Source organism: Oncorhynchus kisutch, linkage group LG27 (genome assembly GCF_002021735.2).
Source record: "Oncorhynchus kisutch isolate 150728-3 linkage group LG27, Okis_V2, whole genome shotgun sequence".
Classification (NCBI taxonomy): Eukaryota; Metazoa; Chordata; class Actinopteri; order Salmoniformes; family Salmonidae; genus Oncorhynchus; species Oncorhynchus kisutch.
The window spans coordinates 3,216,246-3,239,771 of record NC_034200.2 but is presented as its reverse complement, the minus strand read 5'-3'; the positions used below and the strand labels follow the sequence as shown (position 1 = coordinate 3,239,771).

Here is a 23,526-nt window from a genome sequence, read left to right as displayed (position 1 = left end):
GGTGTTGCTATAAATCAGAACACCTAAAAACCTTTCATCTGTTCATTGCAGAAACAATAGGATGCTGGCCGGCTTTAGTTTTGTATGAAATTGTATTAGAAGAATCATTGCCAAAGACCTGATCTAACTCTTTAATCTGCTCTCTCCCAAAAAAAGTGTATGGACATGCAGATCATGTCATAACACTTCGCTTAAGGCATACAGGTATACAATGTATTATGGTGCAGTCATAATGCATTGTAAGACTTGGCATTAGTATCTATAGCCATGTTCACACTGCTCTTAGCCCAGGGCTGACAGCATCATGGCCTGAGAGTATACAGTGTAAAAAGGCTTTGCATTTACATTTTAGTCAGTTAGCAGACACTCTTATCCAGTGTGACTTATATGTGCCTTCATCTTAAAGGGATAATTTGGTATTTTGACAATTAAGCCCTTTATCTACTTCCCCATAGTTAGATAAACCAGTGGATACCAATTTTTATGCCTTTGCGTGCCTAGCGTTAACGCAGTGACTGGAAGTCTATGGGTAACTTCTAGCATGCTAGTAGTTACCATAGACGTCCAGTCATTGCGCTAATGCTTGTTACCGTTGGCTCGCATAACTACCTCTAACTCCCTTCATACTGGATGCAGAGTCGAAAATTGTATCCATGAGTTAATCTGATGCTGAGGTAGTTGATAAAGGGCTTGATTGCCAAAATCCCAAGTATCCCTTGAAAGGTAGCTTTGGTAATATTACCACAAGGTTGACAACCAAAACCACATTCACGTTAAAATGTGGATTAATCTCTTTCTGATACAGCATGAGTTTATCTCTTTATCTCTGGTCCACCTCAGATCTTCCCTCCAGAGGATGGTTCTCCCAGTCTGCTCCGTCCAGGAGGGGCAGGGCACGACAAGCCAGCTGAGGCCATCCTTACCCAGGGAGACGCTGTAGCCCAGGACCCTGCCGCCACCAAAGTCCCCATCAGCCTGGTGTTGAGGTTGAGGTACGCATCTAGTGGTGGGTGACATTGTTTCCGTTAGGAAAATGTGGCACCAGACATTATACTGGCAGCATTTGAATTGACCGGACATTTAAGAAATTCACCAGACATATATGCATTGGTTGCATAACCTGATTAGGGCGTCCACCCACCCAATGCTGTGGATTATTTTAAATACAGCCGGAAGGGCCCTCAATTTGGACCAAATAGATGATTGTTGAGTTGCGACCGTCAGTGAAAAGCAGAGAGACCCAGCCAAGAATATTGCAATATAAAAAAATACACAATCGTGGAAAAAAAGTTTGGCTATTGCTGTATAGAGACAATGAGAAGACTGTCTTTTAGTTATCAAAATTCTCAGTTTATTTGAGGGAAAAGTATTGGCACCAGCGGAGAACATCAGCCATATCCTTGGTGAGTGTGCATATTCACTGTCTTTATCATTGGGTCATTGCTACTTTTGTTTGTTTTTGGACAATATTTTCCTCCTCCAGGTTAGATGGGTCTCCCCCTTTCATAGGCTTTTTATTTTACTTTTTATTTAACCAGGCAAGTCAGTTATTAAGAACAAATTCTTATTTTCAATGACTGCCTAGGAACAGTGGGTTAACTGCCTGTTCAGGGGCAGAACGACAGATTTGTACCTTGTCAGCTCGGGGGTTTGAACTTGGAACCTTCCGGTTACTAGTCCAACGCTCTAACCACTAGGCTACCCTGCCGCCCCAATTTATCAGACAATGTTGTTTTTATTGTTTCTGTTTGTCAGCGTCAGCAGAGTAGGCTACCCAAAAATATTCTGTTAATGTCTCCTGTCATATAAAGTGTAATAGAATTGCAATCATGAGTGGCAGTGGTCTAAGGCACTGCATCTCAGTGCAAATGGCATCACTACAGTTCCTGGTTCGATTCCCGGCTGTATCACATCCGGCCGTGATTGGTAGTCCCATAGGGCGAGGCACAATTGGCCCAGCGTCGTCCGGATTTAGCCGGGGTAGAACATCATTGAAGATAAGAATTTATTCTTAACTGACTTGCCTAGTTAAATAAAGTAAAACATGTTTTTACAAAACGCAAACATTTTCCTGTGCAAAGAAAGCGTAACATTTCTTCTCCTATCTGATATAGCGTAATACACACAGCTACTAGGCCTAGGCTACTTCCCCAAAACAAAAAAAAGCAATGAGGTTCATGCAACAGATAAGAACGTTAAGCATAAAATGTTGATTATTTATTTTCCTAACATGACTAGGATTATCATCAACTAGCAGGGTTACTAACATGACTAGGATTGTCATCAACTAGCAGGGTTACTAATATGACTAGGATTATCATCAACTAGCAGGGTTACTAACATGACTAGGATTGTCATCAACTAGCAGGGTTACTAATATGACTAGGATTATCATCAACTAGCAGGGTTACTAACATGACTAGGATTGTCATCAACTAGCAGGGTTACTAATATGACTAGGATTATCATCAGCTAGCAGGGTTACTAATATGACTAGGATTATCATCAACTAACAGGGTTACTAATATGACTAGGATTATCATCAACTAGCATGGGTTGGTTACTAATATGACTAGGATTATCATCAACTAGCAGGGTTACTAATATGACTAGGATTATCATCAGCTAGCAGGGTTACTAATATGACTAGGATTATCATCAACTAGTAAGGGTTACTAATATGACTAGGATTATCATCAACTAGCAGGGTTACTAATATGACCAGGATTATCATCTACTAGCAGGGTTACTAATATGACCAGGATTATCATCAACTAGCAGGGTTACTAATATGACCAGGATTATCATCAACTAGCAGGGTTACTAATATGACTAGGATTATCATCAACTAGCAGGGTTACTAATATGACTAGGATTATCATCAACTAGCATGGGTTGGTTACTAATATGACTAGGATTATCATCAACTAGCAGGGTTACTAATATGACTAGGATTATCATCAGCTAGCAGGGTTACTAATATGACTAGGATTATCATCAACTAGTAAGGGTTACTAATATGACTAGGATTATCATCAACTAGCAGGGTTACTAATATGACCAGGATTATCATCTACTAGCAGGGTTACTAATATGACCAGGATTATCATCAACTAACAGGGTTACTAATATGACTAGGATTATCATCAACTAGCATGGGTTGGTTACTAATATGACTAGGATTATCATCAACTAGCAGGGTTACTAATATGACTAGGATTATCATCAGCTAGCAGGGTTACTAATATGACTAGGATTATCATCAACTAGTAAGGGTTACTAATATGACTAGGATTATCATCAACTAGCAGGGTTACTAATATGACCAGGATTATCATCTACTAGCAGGGTTACTAATGACCAGGATTATCATCAACTAGCAGGGTTACTAATATGACCAGGATTATCATCAACTAGCAGGGTTACTAATATGACTAGGATTATCATCAACTAGCAGGGTTACTAATATGACTAGGATTATCATCAACTAGCATGGGTTGGTTACTAATATGACTAGGATTATCATCAACTAGCAGGGTTACTAATATGACTAGGATTATCATCAGCTAGCAGGGTTACTAATATGACTAGGATTATCATCAACTAGTAAGGGTTACTAATATGACTAGGATTATCATCAACTAGCAGGGTTACTAATATGACCAGGATTATCATCTACTAGCAGGGTTACTAATATGACCAGGATTATCATCAACTAGCAGGGTTACTAATATGACCAGGATTATCATCAACTAGCAGGGTTACTAATATGACTAGGATTATCATCAACTAGCAGGGTTACTAATATGACTAGGATTATCATCAACTAGCATGGGTTGGTTACTAATATGACTAGGATTATCATCAACTAGCAGGGTTACTAATATGACTAGGATTATCATCAGCTAGCAGGGTTACTAATATGACTAGGATTATCATCAACTAGTAAGGGTTACTAATATGACTAGGATTATCATCAACTAGCAGGGTTACTAATATGACTAGGATTGTCATCAACTAGCAGGGTTACTAATATGACTAGGATTATCATCAACTAGCAGGGTTACTAACATGACTAGGATTGTCATCAACTAGCAGGGTTACTAATATGACTAGGATTATCATCAGCTAGCAGGGTTACTAATATGACTAGGATTATCATCAACTAACAGGGTTACTAATATGACTAGGATTATCATCAACTAGCATGGGTTGGTTACTAATATGACTAGGATTATCATCAACTAGCAGGGTTACTAATATGACTAGGATTATCATCAGCTAGCAGGGTTACTAATATGACTAGGATTATCATCAACTAGTAAGGGTTACTAATATGACTAGGATTATCATCAACTAGCAGGGTTACTAATATGACCAGGATTATCATCTACTAGCAGGGTTACTAATATGACCAGGATTATCATCAACTAGCAGGGTTACTAATATGACCAGGATTATCATCAACTAGCAGGGTTACTAATATGACTAGGATTATCATCAACTAGCAGGGTTACTAATATGACTAGGATTATCATCAACTAGCATGGGTTGGTTACTAATATGACTAGGATTATCATCAACTAGCAGGGTTACTAATATGACTAGGATTATCATCAACTAGCAGGGTTACTAATATGACTAGGATTATCATCAGCTAGCAGGGTTACTAATATGACTAGGATTATCATCAACTAGTAAGGGTTACTAATATGACTAGGATTATCATCAACTAGCAGGGTTACTAATATGACCAGGATTATCATCTACTAGCAGGGTTACTAATATGACCAGGATTATCATCAACTAACAGGGTTACTAATATGACTAGGATTATCATCAACTAGCATGGGTTGGTTACTAATATGACTAGGATTATCATCAACTAGCAGGGTTACTAATATGACTAGGATTATCATCAGCTAGCAGGGTTACTAATATGACTAGGATTATCATCAACTAGTAAGGGTTACTAATATGACTAGGATTATCATCAACTAGCAGGGTTACTAATATGACCAGGATTATCATCTACTAGCAGGGTTACTAATGACCAGGATTATCATCAACTAGCAGGGTTACTAATATGACCAGGATTATCATCAACTAGCAGGGTTACTAATATGACTAGGATTATCATCAACTAGCAGGGTTACTAATATGACTAGGATTATCATCAACTAGCATGGGTTGGTTACTAATATGACTAGGATTATCATCAACTAGCAGGGTTACTAATATGACTAGGATTATCATCAGCTAGCAGGGTTACTAATATGACTAGGATTATCATCAACTAGTAAGGGTTACTAATATGACTAGGATTATCATCAACTAGCAGGGTTACTAATATGACCAGGATTATCATCTACTAGCAGGGTTACTAATATGACCAGGATTATCATCAACTAGCAGGGTTACTAATATGACCAGGATTATCATCAACTAGCAGGGTTACTAATATGACTAGGATTATCATCAACTAGCAGGGTTACTAATATGACTAGGATTATCATCAACTAGCATGGGTTGGTTACTAATATGACTAGGATTATCATCAACTAGCAGGGTTACTAATATGACTAGGATTATCATCAGCTAGCAGGGTTACTAATATGACTAGGATTATCATCAACTAGTAAGGGTTACTAATATGACTAGGATTATCATCAACTAGCAGGGTTACTAATATGACCAGGATTATCATCTACTAGCAGGGTTACTAATATGACCAGGATTATCATCAACTAACAGGGTTACTAATATGACTAGGATTATCATCAACTAGCATGGGTTGGTTACTAATATGACTAGGATTATCATCAACTAGCAGGGTTACTAATATGACTAGGATTATCATCAGCTAGCAGGGTTACTAATATGACTAGGATTATCATCAACTAGTAAGGGTTACTAATATGACTAGGATTATCATCAACTAGCAGGGTTACTAATATGACCAGGATTATCATCTACTAGCAGGGTTACTAATATGACCAGGATTATCATCAACTAGCAGGGTTACTAATATGACCAGGATTATCATCAACTAGCAGGGTTACTAATATGACTAGGATTATCATCAACTAGCAGGGTTACTAATATGACTAGGATTATCATCAACTAGCATGGGTTGGTTACTAATATGACTAGGATTATCATCAACTAGCAGGGTTACTAATATGACTAGGATTATCATCAGCTAGCAGGGTTACTAATATGACTAGGATTATCATCAACTAGTAAGGGTTACTAATATGACTAGGATTATCATCAACTAGCAGGGTTACTAATATGACCAGGATTATCATCTACTAGCAGGGTTACTAATATGACCAGGATTATCATCAACTAGCAGGGTTACTAATATGACCAGGATTATCATCAACTAGCAGGGTTACTAATATGACTAGGATTATCATCAACTAGCAGGGTTACTAATATGACTAGGATTATCATCAACTAGCATGGGTTGGTTACTAATATGACTAGGATTATCATCAACTAGCAGGGTTACTAATATGACTAGGATTATCATCAGCTAGCAGGGTTACTAATATGACTAGGATTATCATCAACTAGCAGGGTTACTAATATGACTAGGATTATCATCAACTAGCAGGGTTACTAATATGACTAGGATTATCATCAACTAGCAGGGTTAGTAATATGACTAGGATTATCATCAACTAGCAGGGTTACTAATATGACTAGGATTATCATCAACTAGCAGGGTTACTAATATGACCAGGATTATCATCAACTAGCAGGGTTACTAATATGACTAGGATTATCATCAACTAGCAGGGTTACTAATATGACTAGGATTATCATCAACTAGCAGGGTTACTAATATGACTAGGATTATCATCAACTAGCAGGGTTACTAATATGACTAGGATTATCATCAACTAGCAGGGTTACTAATATGACCAGGATTATCATCTACTAGCAGGGTTACTAATGACCAGGATTATCATCAACTAGCAGGGTTACTAATATGACCAGGATTATCATCAACTAGCAGGGTTACTAATATGACTAGGATTATCATCAACTAGCAGGGTTACTAATATGACTAGGATTATCATCAACTAGCATGGGTTGGTTACTAATATGACTAGGATTATCATCAACTAGCAGGGTTACTAATATGACTAGGATTATCATCAGCTAGCAGGGTTACTAATATGACTAGGATTATCATCAACTAGTAAGGGTTACTAATATGACTAGGATTATCATCAACTAGCAGGGTTACTAATATGACCAGGATTATCATCTACTAGCAGGGTTACTAATATGACCAGGATTATCATCAACTAGCAGGGTTACTAATATGACCAGGATTATCATCAACTAGCAGGGTTACTAATATGACTAGGATTATCATCAACTAGCAGGGTTACTAATATGACTAGGATTATCATCAACTAGCATGGGTTGGTTACTAATATGACTAGGATTATCATCAACTAGCAGGGTTACTAATATGACTAGGATTATCATCAGCTAGCAGGGTTACTAATATGACTAGGATTATCATCAACTAGTAAGGGTTACTAATATGACTAGGATTATCATCAACTAGCAGGGTTACTAATATGACCAGGATTATCATCTACTAGCAGGGTTACTAATATGACCAGGATTATCATCAACTAACAGGGTTACTAATATGACTAGGATTATCATCAACTAGCATGGGTTGGTTACTAATATGACTAGGATTATCATCAACTAGCAGGGTTACTAATATGACTAGGATTATCATCAGCTAGCAGGGTTACTAATATGACTAGGATTATCATCAACTAGTAAGGGTTACTAATATGACTAGGATTATCATCAACTAGCAGGGTTACTAATATGACCAGGATTATCATCTACTAGCAGGGTTACTAATATGACCAGGATTATCATCAACTAGCAGGGTTACTAATATGACCAGGATTATCATCAACTAGCAGGGTTACTAATATGACTAGGATTATCATCAACTAGCAGGGTTACTAATATGACTAGGATTATCATCAACTAGCATGGGTTGGTTACTAATATGACTAGGATTATCATCAACTAGCAGGGTTACTAATATGACTAGGATTATCATCAGCTAGCAGGGTTACTAATATGACTAGGATTATCATCAACTAGTAAGGGTTACTAATATGACTAGGATTATCATCAACTAGCAGGGTTACTAATATGACCAGGATTATCATCTACTAGCAGGGTTACTAATATGACCAGGATTATCATCAACTAGCAGGGTTACTAATATGACCAGGATTATCATCAACTAGCAGGGTTACTAATATGACTAGGATTATCATCAACTAGCAGGGTTACTAATATGACTAGGATTATCATCAACTAGCATGGGTTGGTTACTAATATGACTAGGATTATCATCAACTAGCAGGGTTACTAATATGACTAGGATTATCATCAGCTAGCAGGGTTACTAATATGACTAGGATTATCATCAACTAGCAGGGTTACTAATATGACTAGGATTATCATCAACTAGCAGGGTTACTAATATGACTAGGATTATCATCAACTAGCAGGGTTAGTAATATGACTAGGATTATCATCAACTAGCAGGGTTACTAATATGACTAGGATTATCATCAACTAGCAGGGTTACTAATATGACCAGGATTATCATCAACTAGCAGGGTTACTAATATGACTAGGATTATCATCAACTAGCAGGGTTACTAATATGACTAGGATTATCATCAACTAGCAGGGTTACTAATATGACTAGGATTATCATCAACTAGCAGGGTTACTAATATGACTAGGATTATCATCAACTAGCAGGGTTACTAATATGACTAGGATTATCATCAACTAGCAGGGTTACTAATGACTAGGATTATCATCAACTAGCAGGGTTACTAATATGACTAGGATTATCATCAACTAGCAGGGTTACTAATATGACTAGGATTGTGCCTTTGGCTACTGGACAATGAAACAATGTTCATTTGAAAACCAATGGAACATGAGAGAACACGTTTGCTGGTTTCAATGGCATGTGAAAGTCTTTATAAAATAATTTTCTGCATGTTTGGTTGGATTTTGACTAGGATACTTTGAAGCATGTTAAGAAGTGCCTCATAATAATTAGTAAAATGTTTAGGTTTAAAAAAATTAACTATATATTTTCAAAATGTATACTGCCTCCAGCTCATTGCAAAGTTGTGTGATGCCTAATTGCCTTTGCACTTGAATAGTAATTGCGCTTCAATTACCAGTTGAGAAATAAAAATATATATTTTTAATTGTGACCAAAAAAAATAGAATTGTTGCACAATGATTGGGCTGATTTTAAAATCCATGTTTCACTCCAGAAGCAACAAATAGCTGTTTGAGCTGTATCAGCAGCTCTCGTGCTACATCGACTGGTTTTCAATCAATGAATAGGCTAAAATGCATTATTTGGAGGGGCAAAAGCTGGTTATTACCCTGGGAGGTGAATACTCTTCGTGGACCGAGTTCCACTTAGAGACATTGGAGGAATATGTCTTCTGAAATAGGATACTTGTTATTTGGCCATTGGCTAGTTTTATTGCAAGGAATTCTAATTGGTCAACCACAGACTAGGGCTGGGTTTTCAAACTACATGCTTGTTCCATATCCTAAGTTCCACACACATTTTTCTTCATAGTCCAAATAGCATGGTTCTGATCTGTCCATTCCTGAATCTATCTTCATTGGACCAATAGAAATTGATAATGGTTTGGTTTGTTTCAGATCTGTCCCCCCCCCCCCCCCCCACACAGTCCTGCTGCTCTCATCTTCATAACATTGAGAAACACAGTGACTTCAGCACCTGTATCTACTAAAAAAAACAACTACTGCAAATTCCTTAACCGTCGTGTTCACATATATTCCATTGGATTTCAAATGTACACCAGCTGAGATTGGACGTAAGAGGGACTTTATTTGTTTACGTCGACAGCATCCAGCAAACTCTGCTGCTGAGCCGGAGAGAGTTTACATTTCTGCAGAAGTATTGCGTCGTTGGGGGTGTTGTCATGTTTCCATTTTCACTGTCTCTGCATTGTGTATTTATCTTCAACATATTCTTACAATAGCTGCGTTTGTGGGGTTTCGACTCTCTTCGATGACGCTGCAGCTGTGGTCCGTTTTAGTCTCTTTGTAAATTCTTACTTCACAAGTTTTATACCCTCGGGTTACAAAGGGGCGTTACTGTCTTTATGGCTCTCTGGGCTCCCTCAGGCGTAGCTCGTTACAAGGTATCGGGATTTCACTCTGATCTAGTTTCGACAACTATATTCACACTTAATCTTTTCTACCCAACGCACAGTATGTAAACGCATACATATTATGAAATCTCCTGAGGTTAATGTTTTCGTTATAATGTCGTCATTTAACTTTTAGTAACAAAAACTACATTCATTTTCATATTCCATCTATCATGAAATATATTGTCCCAAAGTCCTCCGTACAGCAGGGCAGCACACTAGTGACATACCGAGTCATTTTCTTATTCCTTTTTGCTATAGCCTATTTAAATAAATATGTTGTATACAGAATGCTAAAGCAGTCCAAAATGTCAGAAAATATTCAGTCAGTCTCTGTCTGTCAGATGCATGGGCCTTTATAGCCCAAACCTATTAATTGTTTTATATACAATGGGGTCTAAAATTATTGACAAAGATGAGCTAAAAAGAATATGTAAAACCTTTTGAAAATGATATTTTATACTAATACAATTGCTCAGAGATTTTGTTCAACAAGTAATAAAACAACTTATGATAGGGGCCAAAATTATTGACACCTTTTGTTTTCGATACTGTTGAAGTCTGTCCTTGTGAGGGTAATGACACTGAGCCCATTTCTAAGATGTCTTATGAGATTGTAAAACACATTGAACCCTTACACCATTTTTCCAGATCCTCGATATTCTTCGTCTCCCTGCATGGACTGCCCTTTTGTGTTTCCATACTGTTGAACTCTGTCCTTGTGAGGGTATTGACACTGAGCCCATTTCTAAGATGTCTTATGAGATTGTAAAACACATTGAACCCTTACACCATTTTTCCAGATCCTCAATATTCTTCGTCTCCCTGCATGGACTGCCCTCTTCAATTCAAACCACAGGTTTTCAATGAGGTTCAAGTCTGGAGACTGCAAAATGTTGATTTTGTGGTCACTTAATAATGTCTTTGTAGATTTTGATGTGTGCTTGGGGTTATTGTCTTGCTGGAAGATCCCACTTGCAGCTACGTTTCAGCCTCCTAACAGAGGCAACCAGGTTTTTGGCTAAAATGTCCTTGTACTCGGTAAAGTTCACGATGCCGTTGGACCAGTGGAAGCGGAATAGCCCCATAACATTCTCAATCATCTTCTCAGTCACAGCTTTATGAGAAGTTGAACAAATGAGGATGAGGCAAATTAAGCAATTATTATCCAGTTCTGAAGACGGCAGACTTTGCTTCTATCCAGCCCATGATTTATATATAACCTAACTCACTACGGCAAGACCGCCCATTCGTCATCAGTCGACTGTCACTTTGCTCCGTCGTGTGAGTGCCACATAGACACAAACCTGTTCCATGCTCAAGCTCCACCAGAAAGGAATATTAGAAAAGATTTGCCTTAGTATCTGTCCAGGCTTTCAACATTACGTTTTGTCTTGTTTCGTCCAGTTGTGGCATCCGATTTCGCGCCAGCCCAACTGTTTTAGCTGGGTTGCTTGGTTTATATAATAAAAAGTGTTGGCCAATAGGGGTATATCACAATGTTTTATGAGTAGATAATCACGATTGGACAATGGTTGACACCGCCTAACCTGAATGTCCAGACCTCCTCCTAACCAGTTCTAACTCTTCTCTTCCCAGGAACTTGAAGAAAGAACTGAACGACATCCGATTTGAGTTCATGCCTGGTAGAGGTAAGTGTCTGTCTGTCTCTGTGTTAGTGTGTTTTTAGCTATTTCCTGCTACAGTGGGGCAAAAAAGTATTGAGTCAGCCACCAATTGTGCAAGTTCTCCCACTTAAAAAGATGAGGCCTGTAATTTTCATCATAGGTACACTTCAACTATGACAGACAAAATGAGAAAAAAAATCCAGAAAATCACATTGTAGGATTTTTAATGAATTTATTTGCAAATTATGGTGGAAAATAGGTATTTGGTCACCTACAAACAAGCAAGATTTCTGGCTCTCACAGACCTGTAACTTCTTCTTTAAGAGGCTCCTCTGTCCTCCACTTGTTATCTGTATTAATGGCACCTGTTTGAATGTGTTATCAGTATAAAAGTCACATGTCCACAACCTCAAACAGTCACACTCCAAACCAAGACCAAAGAGCTGTCAAAGGACACCAGAAACAAAATTGTAGACCTGCACCAGGCTGGGAAGACTGAATCTGCAATAGGTAAGCAGCTTGGTTTGAAGAAATCAACTGTGGGAGCAATTATTAGGAAATGGAAGACATACAAGACGACTGATAATCTCCCTCGATCTGGGGCTCCACGCAAGATCTCACCCCGTGGGGTCAAAATGATCACAAGAACCACACGGGGGGCCCTAGTGAATGACCTGCAGAGAGCTGGGACCAAAGTAACAAAGCATCAGTAACACACTATGCCTCCAGGGACTCAAATCCTGCAGTGCCAGACGTTTCCCCCTGCTTAAGCCAGTACATGTCCAGGCCTGTCTGAAGTTTGCTAGAGAGCATTTGGATGATCCAGAAGAAGATTGGGAGAATGTCATATGGTCAGATGAAACAAAAATATAACTTTTTGGTAAAAACTCAACTCGTCGTGTTTGGAGGACAAAGAATGCTGAGTTGCATCCAAAGAACACCATACCTACTGTGAAGCATGGGGGTGGAAACATCATGCTTTGGGGCTGTTTTTCTGCAAAGGGACCAGGAAGACTGATCCATGTAAAGGAAAGAATGAATGGGGCCATGTATCGTGAGATTTTGAGTGAAAACCTCCTTCCATCAGCAAGGGCATTGAAGATGAAACATGGCTGGGTCTTTCAGCATGACAATGATCCCAAACACACCGCCCGGGCAACGTCCTGGAGTGACCTAGCCAGTCTCCAGATCTCAACCCCATAGAAAATCTTTGGAGGGAGTTGAATGTCTGTGTTGCCCAGCAACAACCCCAAAACATCACTGCTCTAGAGGAGATCTGCATGGAGGAATGGGCCAAAATACCAGCAACAGTGTGTGAAAACCTTGTGAAGACTTACAGAAAATGTTTGACCTCAACAAAGGGTATATAACAAAGTTTTGAGATAAGTATTTGGTCAATAACAAAAGTTTATTTTCCATCATAATTTGCAAATAAATTCATTCAAAATCCTACAATGTGATTTTCTGTAGTGTACCTATGATGAAAGTTACAGGCCTCTCATCTGTTTACGTGGGAGAACTTGCACAATTGGTGGCTGACTAAATACTTTCTTGCCCCACTGTAAATGACTGTGATTCTGCAGTTTTTTTTTGTTCTTCTGCTTCTGTCCTGAGTGAACTTCCCTTCAATTGCTTTAATGAACTCTTATAAACTGGATAATGAGCTCTGCCTGATCCTTGGAACAAGTTTCCCTCAACAATCCTGCACTTATTTAGGCTTGCCATAACAAAAAGTTTGACTACTTAAATGATTTCACCCATACATTTTTTATAATTTGTAGACATTTCCAACAACATAATTCCACTTTGACATTATGGGGTATTGTGTGTAGATCAGTGAAACAAAATATGAATGTAATATATTTTTAAATTCAGGCTGTAACCTTACAAAATGTGGAAAGAGTCAAGATGTGTGAATACTTTCTGAAAGCACTATCTAACCATTAAACAAAAGTGGACCATCGCATTCACCCAAAAGTCTGATGGTATCATAAAACCAGTGAATCCAGATTAGCAAAACATGTGTGGTGGGATTCGCACTCAAAATATTTTGCATAAAGCTAACTTTTACTGCTTCAGAGCAGATGTTTCAACTTAACAGTCTTCTTCATGTAGGTTAAAATATTTTCCTATCAGAAACCGCATTTATAGGGATTGACAGGTGAGAAGCAGGTGTTTCTAATCAGGGTTGCCAGTCATCTGCATATCAGGGCTATGTTACAATCACATATATGGACCCATCACACTTTTTCTTCTCACATAACTAACCACTCCTGCTCTGTTTCTCTCTCCCCATCTATCTCCATATCTCTCGGTTCTGTTCTCTCTCTCTCTCACTCACTCAACTACCTTCCTCAGATTCATCAGATGGAGTGTCTCAGGAGTTGGTATCCGCAGGTCTAGTCGATGGGAAAGACGTAGTGGTTGGTGAGTATGAAGCCAAAGCTTAGAGAGGTCGACTGTAGGATAACATGTCCCTGACTATGGTAACTTGACCAAAGCTACTAGAGGTCAGTGAAGTCACAGGTCAGGCTGAAATGACTGACTGAGACAACACATTTTGGTTATGTGGAAATATATTTTATAGTGTGACATTTAGAAAATTTAGTATGTTTTAAATGCCAGGATGTCATACTCATTTTGGCTTTTCATCTAGTAGATTTATCTGCACACTAAGGAAGAGAATTGCATTTTCAGACGCATGTGTGTTTGACAACAGATAATGATAATCAAAGAAAGGGACAGGCTGTAGAAAAATGAACAAATGGCTGGAAACAACGCAATTGTGCATTAGCTGACACATTCTCAGTATGGGTGAGCCTAGTGTCGTGTCTTTGGCATCATTAAAGTGAAGACTTATCAAATCAGTTCTCTGTAGTTATTATTACGTGATTAAATTAATCATGTACATGAAATTAACCAGGAAGTCGGGGCACCAAGGAAAATCTTCAGATTACAAAGTTATAATTTTCCTAATATAACTTTTCAGATATTTTAATATCTGACCAATTAGTCTTCTAATTAATGAATCATTCTTTACCTCACATTAGTCTCATCCCAAATGTCATTGGTTATCTGCACGAACCCAGCCTTCACTATGAATCATCCATACATTAATCATTTATTTACTAACTAAATAATCACAGAAATGCATAAACAAACAACAATATATATGGTTACAAGGAAATGATAAGGGAAGTGGGTGTGGACTGAGAAGGCCGGGAAAGACGAGTCACTACACAGTGTATAATTATAATAATTGAAATGCTAATCCTTTGCACATGAACGCTCACTCATTCGGGAATAATTGCAATCAATATATATATTTACGCTCAGTGTGTCGTTGTGATCTCTTGGAATCGTCCTTTTCTGTTGGAAAGTTCATCCGAGATTCTCTCTGCGTCCATGGAGTCTTTGGTTAGAAGGAATATTTCACAGTAACATTCAGAAATGTTCATATAGAATAGATGTTTCGGTTGTTGTTGGTCTTCGCATTCAGTCGACATTTATTCTAGCTGCAGGCTAGTAATTAGTATCGAAGATTTGCTCTTATTCTGTCGGTATCGATAGTCTGAGTTTAACCAGTTCCACCAGTGTAGCCAATGCTCCACGTGGTTAGGTTAGGAATTCAACAACCGAGGAATGCATGGTCTCTACTCAAACCTAGCCCTCTTGGTAATCGAGGTACGCCTTGTCTGAAGTGGGCTTCTCCAACCAGGGTTTATATTCGGAACAGCAGAAAAGGGCTGTCCCATGACGCCAGATCAATGTCTGTGCTCATGGTGCTGGCCAATGACTTAGTTAAACTTGAAAGGGAGTTGGATTCTCTTTCAACAGTTTAAAATCACATTACATAATTTCACAAATAGTTTCATCTTTACTCATTCATTTTATACAATAATTAGATGCAAATCTCATAACGGAGACTCTTGTATATACAGAGTTATGGTAATGTGGCTGTATTGTATCTCATGAGGTCACAAACATTAGACAAAATGGACCGGTCGTAGCTGGGTTCTCCACCGACCATTTACACGTTCTCCAAAACATGGATATTGTTCAGTTCTCAAGTTCTATGAGGTAGAAGAAGTTCCTTTGTTCTACTGTGAACCCTCTCTCTCTATACTGCGGGAAAGAGTCTCTTCCAGGAATTTACGACCTGAGTTAACAGAGCCTGGGTGTAGGGGAAGAGGGAGGTGGTGAGAGAGTGAGTTGGTGCTTGCTATATCTAAAGAGGGCCACGTCATGACACTAGTATGTTGATATTTGTTGCTTATAGTGCATACGTTTTACAAAACAGTACGTTCTAAATAGTATGTAGAACGATTCGTACACAGTATGTAGTTTTAGTAAGTAGTAGGCAAGACAAATTTCAGACACGGTCATTTACTCCAGAAATGGCAAAAATGATGCTGGTTTTAGAGGTTCAGATTCCTTATTCCACATCTGTCTTCTTTCCAGTTGCTGCCAACCTGCAGAAGATTGTTGATGATCCTTTCAACAATAAAAATGTAACTTTCAAACTGGTAAGTTCAATATTTTTTGTTTCAATCAAAGCTTCCATTTTTGTCCTGTTGAAACAGCATTATGCCCTGCTCAACATTCTACAAAGACAGTTGCACTGAACATTTCTTTCTCTTTCTTTCTCAGGCATCTGGCATAGACGAGTCGGAGATCCCTGACGATGTCAAGCTGATGGGTTTCGCTCAGCTCAGCATCAGTTAACTCAATATTCCGTCAACAAAGGAGAACAAACAGTATTGCACAGCGGCATAGTTCTAAATTCCAAGACACCACTACTGCCAAAGAAGAGAGCCACAGTGCATTTGTCAACCTGTAGGGTTATTTTCTTTACTGAAACCTGCAGTGTTAGTTCAAATGGGCTCTGAGAATGGGACCAGTGTAACAAAAAGACAACAGTTAGGACAGGAACAGTAAATCACACTTGAAAGAGTTTACAGCAGTGTATCTGGGAGGGAGGACGGCGGGCATCGCAATCGACATAATCATCATCGACTTAAAAATGAAATGAACATTTCTTATTTCGTTTTCTACATTTAGCTCTACAATCCAAAACATATTTTAATATAACGCTCTTGAGTTCTGGAAGTGATAACTTACAGTGCCTTCAAAGTATTCAGACCCCTTTCCCTTTTTCCACATTTTGTTATGTTACAGCCTTATTATAAAATTTATTAAATAAAGAAAATCCTCAGAAATCTACACACAATACCTCATAATGACAATGTGAAAACAGGGTTTTAGACATTGTTGCACGTATATTAAAAATTAAAAAACAAATACCTCAGACAGGATTGTGTCGAGGCACAGATCTAGGGAAGGGTAACAAAAAAATGTCTGCAGCATTGACGGTCCCCAAGAACACAGTGGCCTCCATCATTCATAAATGAGAGACGTGTGGAACCACCCAGACTCTTCCTAGAGCTGACTGCCTGGCCAAACTGAGCAGTCGGGGGAGAAGGGCCTTGGTCAGGGAGGTGACCAAGAACCCGATTGTCACTCTGACAGAGCTCCAGAGTTCCTCTGTGGAGATGGGAGAACCTTCCAGAAGGACAATCATCTCTGCAGCATTCCTCCAATCAGGCCTTTATGGTAGAGTGGCCAGATGGAAGCCACACCTCAATAAAAGGCACATGACAGCCCGCTTGAAGTTTGCTAAAAGGCACCTAAAGACTCTCAGACCATGAGAAACAAGTTTAATGAAACCAAGATTGAACTCTTTCACCTGAATGCCAAGTGTAATTTCTGGAGGAAACCTAGCACCATCCCTACAGTGAAGCATGGAGTTAGCAGCATCATGCTGTGGAGATGTTTTTCAGCAGTAGGAACTGGGAGAGTTGTTAGGATTGAGGGAAATATGAACGGAGCAAAGTACAGAGAGATCCTTGATGAAAAGTGCTTCAGACCTCAGACTGAGGCGAAGGTTCACCTTCCAACAGGACAACCACCATAAGCACACAGCTGTAGTAGCTGAGATCCGGAGCACTCTGGAGCAGGTTTTCATCAAGGATCTCTCTGTACTTTGCCCCGAGTGGTTTCGAGATAAGTCTCAATGTTGTTGAGTGGGCCAGCCAGAGCCCGGACTTGAACCAGATCGAACATCTCTGGAGAGACCTGAAAAGAGCTATGCAGCAACGCTCCCCATCCAACCTGACAGAGCTTGAGAGGGTCTGAAGAGAAGAAAAGGAGAAACTCCCCAAATACAGGTGTGCCAAGCTTGTAGCATCATACCCAAGAAGACTGCTGTAATCGCTGCCAAAGATGATTTAACAAAGTACTGTGTAAAGGGTCTGAGTACTTATGGAAATGTGCTGTTTACGTGTTTTAATTGATTTATTTATATAAATTAGTAACATTTTATAAAATCCTGTTTTTGCTTTGTCATTTCTGGGGTACTGTGTGCAGATTGATGAGGAACCAAAGCAATTTAATAATTTTTTGAATAAGGCTGTAACCTAAGAAAATTTGGAAAAAGTCCAGGGGTCTGAATACTTTTCGAAGGCACTGTAAATGCCTGTTTATAAACTGCCACTGAACCAGTGCACAACTGAGTGTTGTGTGTAATAGCCACCAATATTAGGCATCCTTGTACTGTTATCTGAATTATATAATCTGCCTCCCCAATGGCCACCTTATTCCCTATATTGCGTACATCTTTTAAGCAGGGCCCTGTTCAAAAGTAGTGCACTATGTAGGGGAGGGGTGCCATTTCGGATGCAGACTTAGTATATTACGAAGGGTGAAGGAGTTAGTTATTTAGTGAGGATCTACTACAGTATGGATTTGTAAAAGAATGTGTGAATGGCTGATGAAAAGTGACTTCCCTTGATAACTTTATTGACATTGAACTATAGGGGCCTCCAGTCATGAATCAGAAATAACTGGCATCATAGTGTATATCATTACATACGCTGACATGAGCTTTCTTAGGTGTTTCCTTGGTCTATCTGTTGACATAAGCTGTTTATAAGCTCTCATAGGTGTTTTAAAAGTTGACATTATCTGTCATAAGTTATCTTCCCTGTTTTAACCTCTCATTGGTGTATCATTATGTTGATATAAGCTGTTGTGTTAGTGGTTCAATTTACCCCAGACAGACCTATATCATTGCTCTAATGAGGAAGGGGTCTGTTCAGAAGGCAGCAATATTACAGGACATAATGAAACGTTTGGATAGATATGTATTGTGTAGAACAGATAGGATTGCATGTCGTATAGATTTGGGAATTGGGTCTGCTCTATTCATTACATTTCAGTCTGAAAATATTCTGAACGATTATCCAGAGTTAATACTCAAAGACAGTAAAAAACTAACTTCCTTCGATCTTGATTATGGTCTTGGGACTATGCAATTTTGTGTCTGTGATGTTCATGAGCAGCGGTTCAGTAGTTACTGGACCTCTGTACTCCCGCTAGCTAGCTGTCATGATGGCTGTTTCTTTTTCCTAGATGGACAAATTCATTTGTATCGTAGCCTTGTGCTCCAATCCATCCACACTCACCTCAGTCACCAACAGTTGTCACTCCTACTTTACGCTCTATGTTTGTTTGTTTTGTTGGTTGGTTGGTATGTGTGTTTCTGTAGTGTTCCAGGGGATGTGTGAGTGGGTTAGCTAGTTCAGGTACTGTTGTAAATCGGTCTATTTAGCAGATATTGTATTTCCCAAAAGGTACGTTACATTATAATGGCAAGTCTTTCACACACGCTCCCAAAGGTGTGTATGTGATTAGGAAGCAAAGCAAAGCAAAGTATCAACTGTTTCTGGAGTACATTTCTAAGGAGGAAAGAATGCTCTTTAGTTGTACATATGATTGTGGCAGATAAACAGCTGGTATACTTGATCAGTAGCTCATCCAGTATCTCTACAGGTTTAAATAATTGGTTGTTTTATCGATTTTTCCACTAATTCCAAGTTTTGTTGCTAATCATGCCATGTGATTTGCTGAATTGGTACCTTTTATTATTGATAGTACATATTTGAGTTAGTTCAGAAAGGCTCGTCTTCTAGTTCACATTCTATGCTTTTGTTGTCATGGAGATAGTAATATGCAATTTGTGTTTTTTCCGTTGAGACTTTTTTAATCACTGAAACCTGTAGAATTTTGAGTTTCCTGTAGAAATACAAACTGGAATGATGTCGCTCAAGAAATGTAAAAGTAGGCCTAACTAACAACAAAACATACACAGAACTGACAATTCCCACTGGTGTGATATGTTGCTTTCAGACTGAGCAATATGTTGAAGAATGTTACCCTGTGTGTCAGTCTGTTTGTGCCAACTCCCTGTTACTCATTGTCTTGCCAAACAATACAATTGTCATTGGCAAGAGTATAAACATATCTTGGACACCCAGGCTAGAAGAATGTGTGAGCTGATAGCAAAATGTCCTGGGTTTTAATCTAGTTTCCCTCAATTATAAAGCCAATGTTGTCAGGTCGATATCGGTCACAAGGCGAACTCTTTGAATGATTAGTATTTATTATGACACTTCTGATTGATTTGAACTTTTATGATTTTGTTACTTTTATTTGTTGGAAGTTTTTAATGTTTGGAACGCATATATATTGTGTATCATAAAACGTGATCAAAATTGAAGAATGCTATTTGTGAAACCTTAGCATTAAATGACAAATTGATGTCAGGAATTAAAATCACTTTGCAGAATCAATGTTGTTAATGTGTGGTTAAAATTGCCATCACACAAAAACATGAAAGTTAATAATTCTGGTCAACTATTTCTAAGATAGGTTAAAAGGTAAATAAATTCACATGGTTTGGACCAAGTCCCAAGAGTTTGTTTTCTTTATATACAGTGCCTTGAGAAAGTATTTTCACCCCATTCACACACATTTTTCAACATTTGGTTGTTAGAAAGTGGGATTAAAATGATATTTTTCTTTCAAATACCTTGTCAAAGTGGAAGAAAATTATATTTTTGAATGAAAAATAAAACATCTTGATTAGATAAGTATTCAACGGCCTGAGTCAATACGTGTTAGAATCACCGTTGGCAGCGATTACAGCTGTGAGTCTTTCTGGGTAAGTCTAAGAGCTTTGCACACCTGGCTTGTACAATATTTACCCATTTATTCTTTTAAAGTCTTCAAGCTTTGTCAAGATGTTTCTTGATCAATGCTAGACAGCCATGTTCAAGTATTGCCATAGATTTAAAACCCGATTTTAAATCTTTAACTAGGCCACTCAGGAACATTCAATGTCATCTTGGTAAGCAACTCCAATGTATATTTGGCCTTGTTTTATGTAATGGTCCTACTACAAAAGATGCAGGTGCTGATGAGAGGTAATGGGCGACACTATTATAGACTATTACGCCAGACAAAATGTATTCACTGTTTAAACCGATTTTCCCCCCCAGAAAGGGAGGCGAGCGAGCAAAAACAACAAGTGGGTAAGGAATAACAGTACTTTACCACATTGTCCTAGGCACTTGTTCAGGCTCTAGGCCTACTGTGAGCTTCAAGAGTTACATTATTCCACGCGAAAACCTACACTATTTTTCTAAAAAAGAATGCAGATGTTACAATGTTATAACCATGAGAAATGAAACACAATGGGAAGTAGAACTTGCAACAGTTTCTTTATTCCTGGTAAAAAATAAGTAATCAAATCAAATGTATTTATATAGCCCTTCGTACATCAGCTGATATCTCAAAGTGCTGTACAGAAACCCAGCCTAAAACCCCAAACAGCAAGCAATGCAGGTGTAGAAGCAAGGTGGCTAGGAAAAACTACCTAGAAAGGCCAAAACCTAGGAAGAAACCTAGAGAGGAACCAGGCTATGTGGGGTGGCCAGTCCTCTTCTGGCTGTGCCGGGTGGAGATTATAACAGAACATGGCCAAGATGTTCAAATGTTCATAAATGACCAGCATGGTCGTATAATAAGGCAGAACAGTTGAAACTGGAGCAGCAGCACGGCCAGGTGGACTGGGGACAGCAAGGAGTCATCTTGTCAGGTAATCCTGGGGCATGGTCCTCCGAGAGACATTTGCTGTTGATATATTATCGATTTATATATTTTAAAAAACAACCTGAGAATTGATTTATAAAAAACGTTTGACATGTTTCTGTGGACATTATGGAAACTATTTGGAATTTTTGTCTGCGTTGTCGTGACGCTCTTTCCTGTGTATTTCTGAACATAATGCGACAAACAAATGGAGGTATTTTGGATGTAAAAATAATCTTTATGGAACAAAAGGAACATTTGTTGTGTGTGTAACTGGGAGTCTCGTGAGTGAAAACATCCGAAGATCATCAAAGGTAAACGATTAATTTGATTGCTTTTCTGATTTGCGTGACCAAGCTTCCTGATGCTAAGTGTACTTAATGTTTTGTCGTGCGATCGATGAACTTACACAAACGCTTGGATTGCTTTCGCTGTAAAGCAGAATGTCAAAATCTGACACGACAGGTGGATTAACAAAAGGCTAAGCCAAATTGCACTTGTGATTTCATGTTTATAAATATTTGTAGTAATATTTATTGAATGTAGCGCTATGCTACTCAGCGGTTGTTGATGACACTTATTCCGACAGGGTGATTGCAGCCATAACAAGTTAAGTTTCTAAAACTGTTTGAATGATGTCTGTGAGTATAACAGAACTTATTTGGCAGGCGGAACCCCGAGGACAAACCATCCAGGAAAATGTTGTTTTGAGGTGGCAGGATTTTTTTTTTTTATATGTGGATCTAGATTTCTAAGGCACTTGCTTGCAGTTCCTATCGCTTCCACTGGATGTCAACAGTCTTTAGAAATTGGTTGATGTTTTTCTTTTGTGTAATGAAGAAGCAGGGCTGTTCAGAACGAGAGTCGAGTCTAGTGTACTGTTTGTTAGGGGCGCACAACCTGAGAGCTCGCTCCACTTTGTGTTTATCCGCTATTGAACGCAGTTTATTCCGTCATAAATTTGATTGATTATTTACGTTAAAAAATACCTAAAGTTGGATTAGGAAAGTAGTTTGGACAGAGATTACAGGTAACTTATTAGATATTTTGTAGTCATGTTGCGCGAGTTGGAACCGGTGTTTTTCTGGATCAAACGCGCCAAATAAATTGTCCTTTTGGAGATATAACGACGGAATTAATCGAACAAAAGGACCATTTGTGATGTTTATGGGACATATTGGAGTGCCAACAGAAGAAGCTCTTCAAAGGTAAGGCATGAATTATATCATTATTTTTAAAAGTTTTGTGTCATGCCTGGCGGGATGAAATATGATTGTCTCTGTTTGTTTGTTTGATGGGGTGCTGTCCTCAGATAATCACATGGTTTGCTTTTGCCGTAAAGCCATTTTGAAATCTGACACTGTGGCTGAATTAACAAGAAGATAAGCTTTATTTTGACATATTGCATGTTATGCATGCTAAATATTTACAATTCTGTAGTTTGAATTTGGCGCACTGCACTTTCACTGGATGTTGGTGAGGTGGCGTCCCATCTAGCCTAGAGAGGCTAGCTGTTCTCGGCTGCGCATCATCACTGCAAACGCATTCCGTCGTGGTGTTATCTGTTAGCCTACTACTACCGGCAGTACCGGTAAAATGTAAGTTATTAATCGCAAATCACCATA

General features: G+C 38.6%; 1 protein-coding gene across 2 annotated transcripts in view; it reads left to right on the top strand.

Annotated features, from left to right (window-relative positions):
• The window catches only part of LOC109883583 (serine/threonine-protein kinase OSR1-like), a 37,018-nt gene extending 16,301 nt beyond the window's left edge, over nucleotides 1-20,717 (top strand). Inside the window, exons 13-17 of one of the 2 annotated variants that reach the window (XR_004205791.1) lie at nucleotides 841-1,006; nucleotides 11,883-11,935; nucleotides 14,270-14,338; nucleotides 16,373-16,437; nucleotides 16,562-16,941. Coding sequence is in view for 1 of the 2 variants with exons in the window: in XM_020475612.2 (XP_020331201.1) it covers nucleotides 841-992; nucleotides 11,883-11,935; nucleotides 14,270-14,338; nucleotides 16,373-16,437; nucleotides 16,562-16,636 (414 nt within the window). In the remaining variant the exon portion in view is untranslated. Of the gene's footprint in view, nucleotides 1-840; nucleotides 1,007-11,882; nucleotides 11,936-14,269; nucleotides 14,339-16,372; nucleotides 16,438-16,561 lie in introns of both variants that reach the window. The other variant, XM_020475612.2, reaches the window with a different exon arrangement.
• Nucleotides 20,718-23,526: the final 2,809 nt, after the last annotated feature.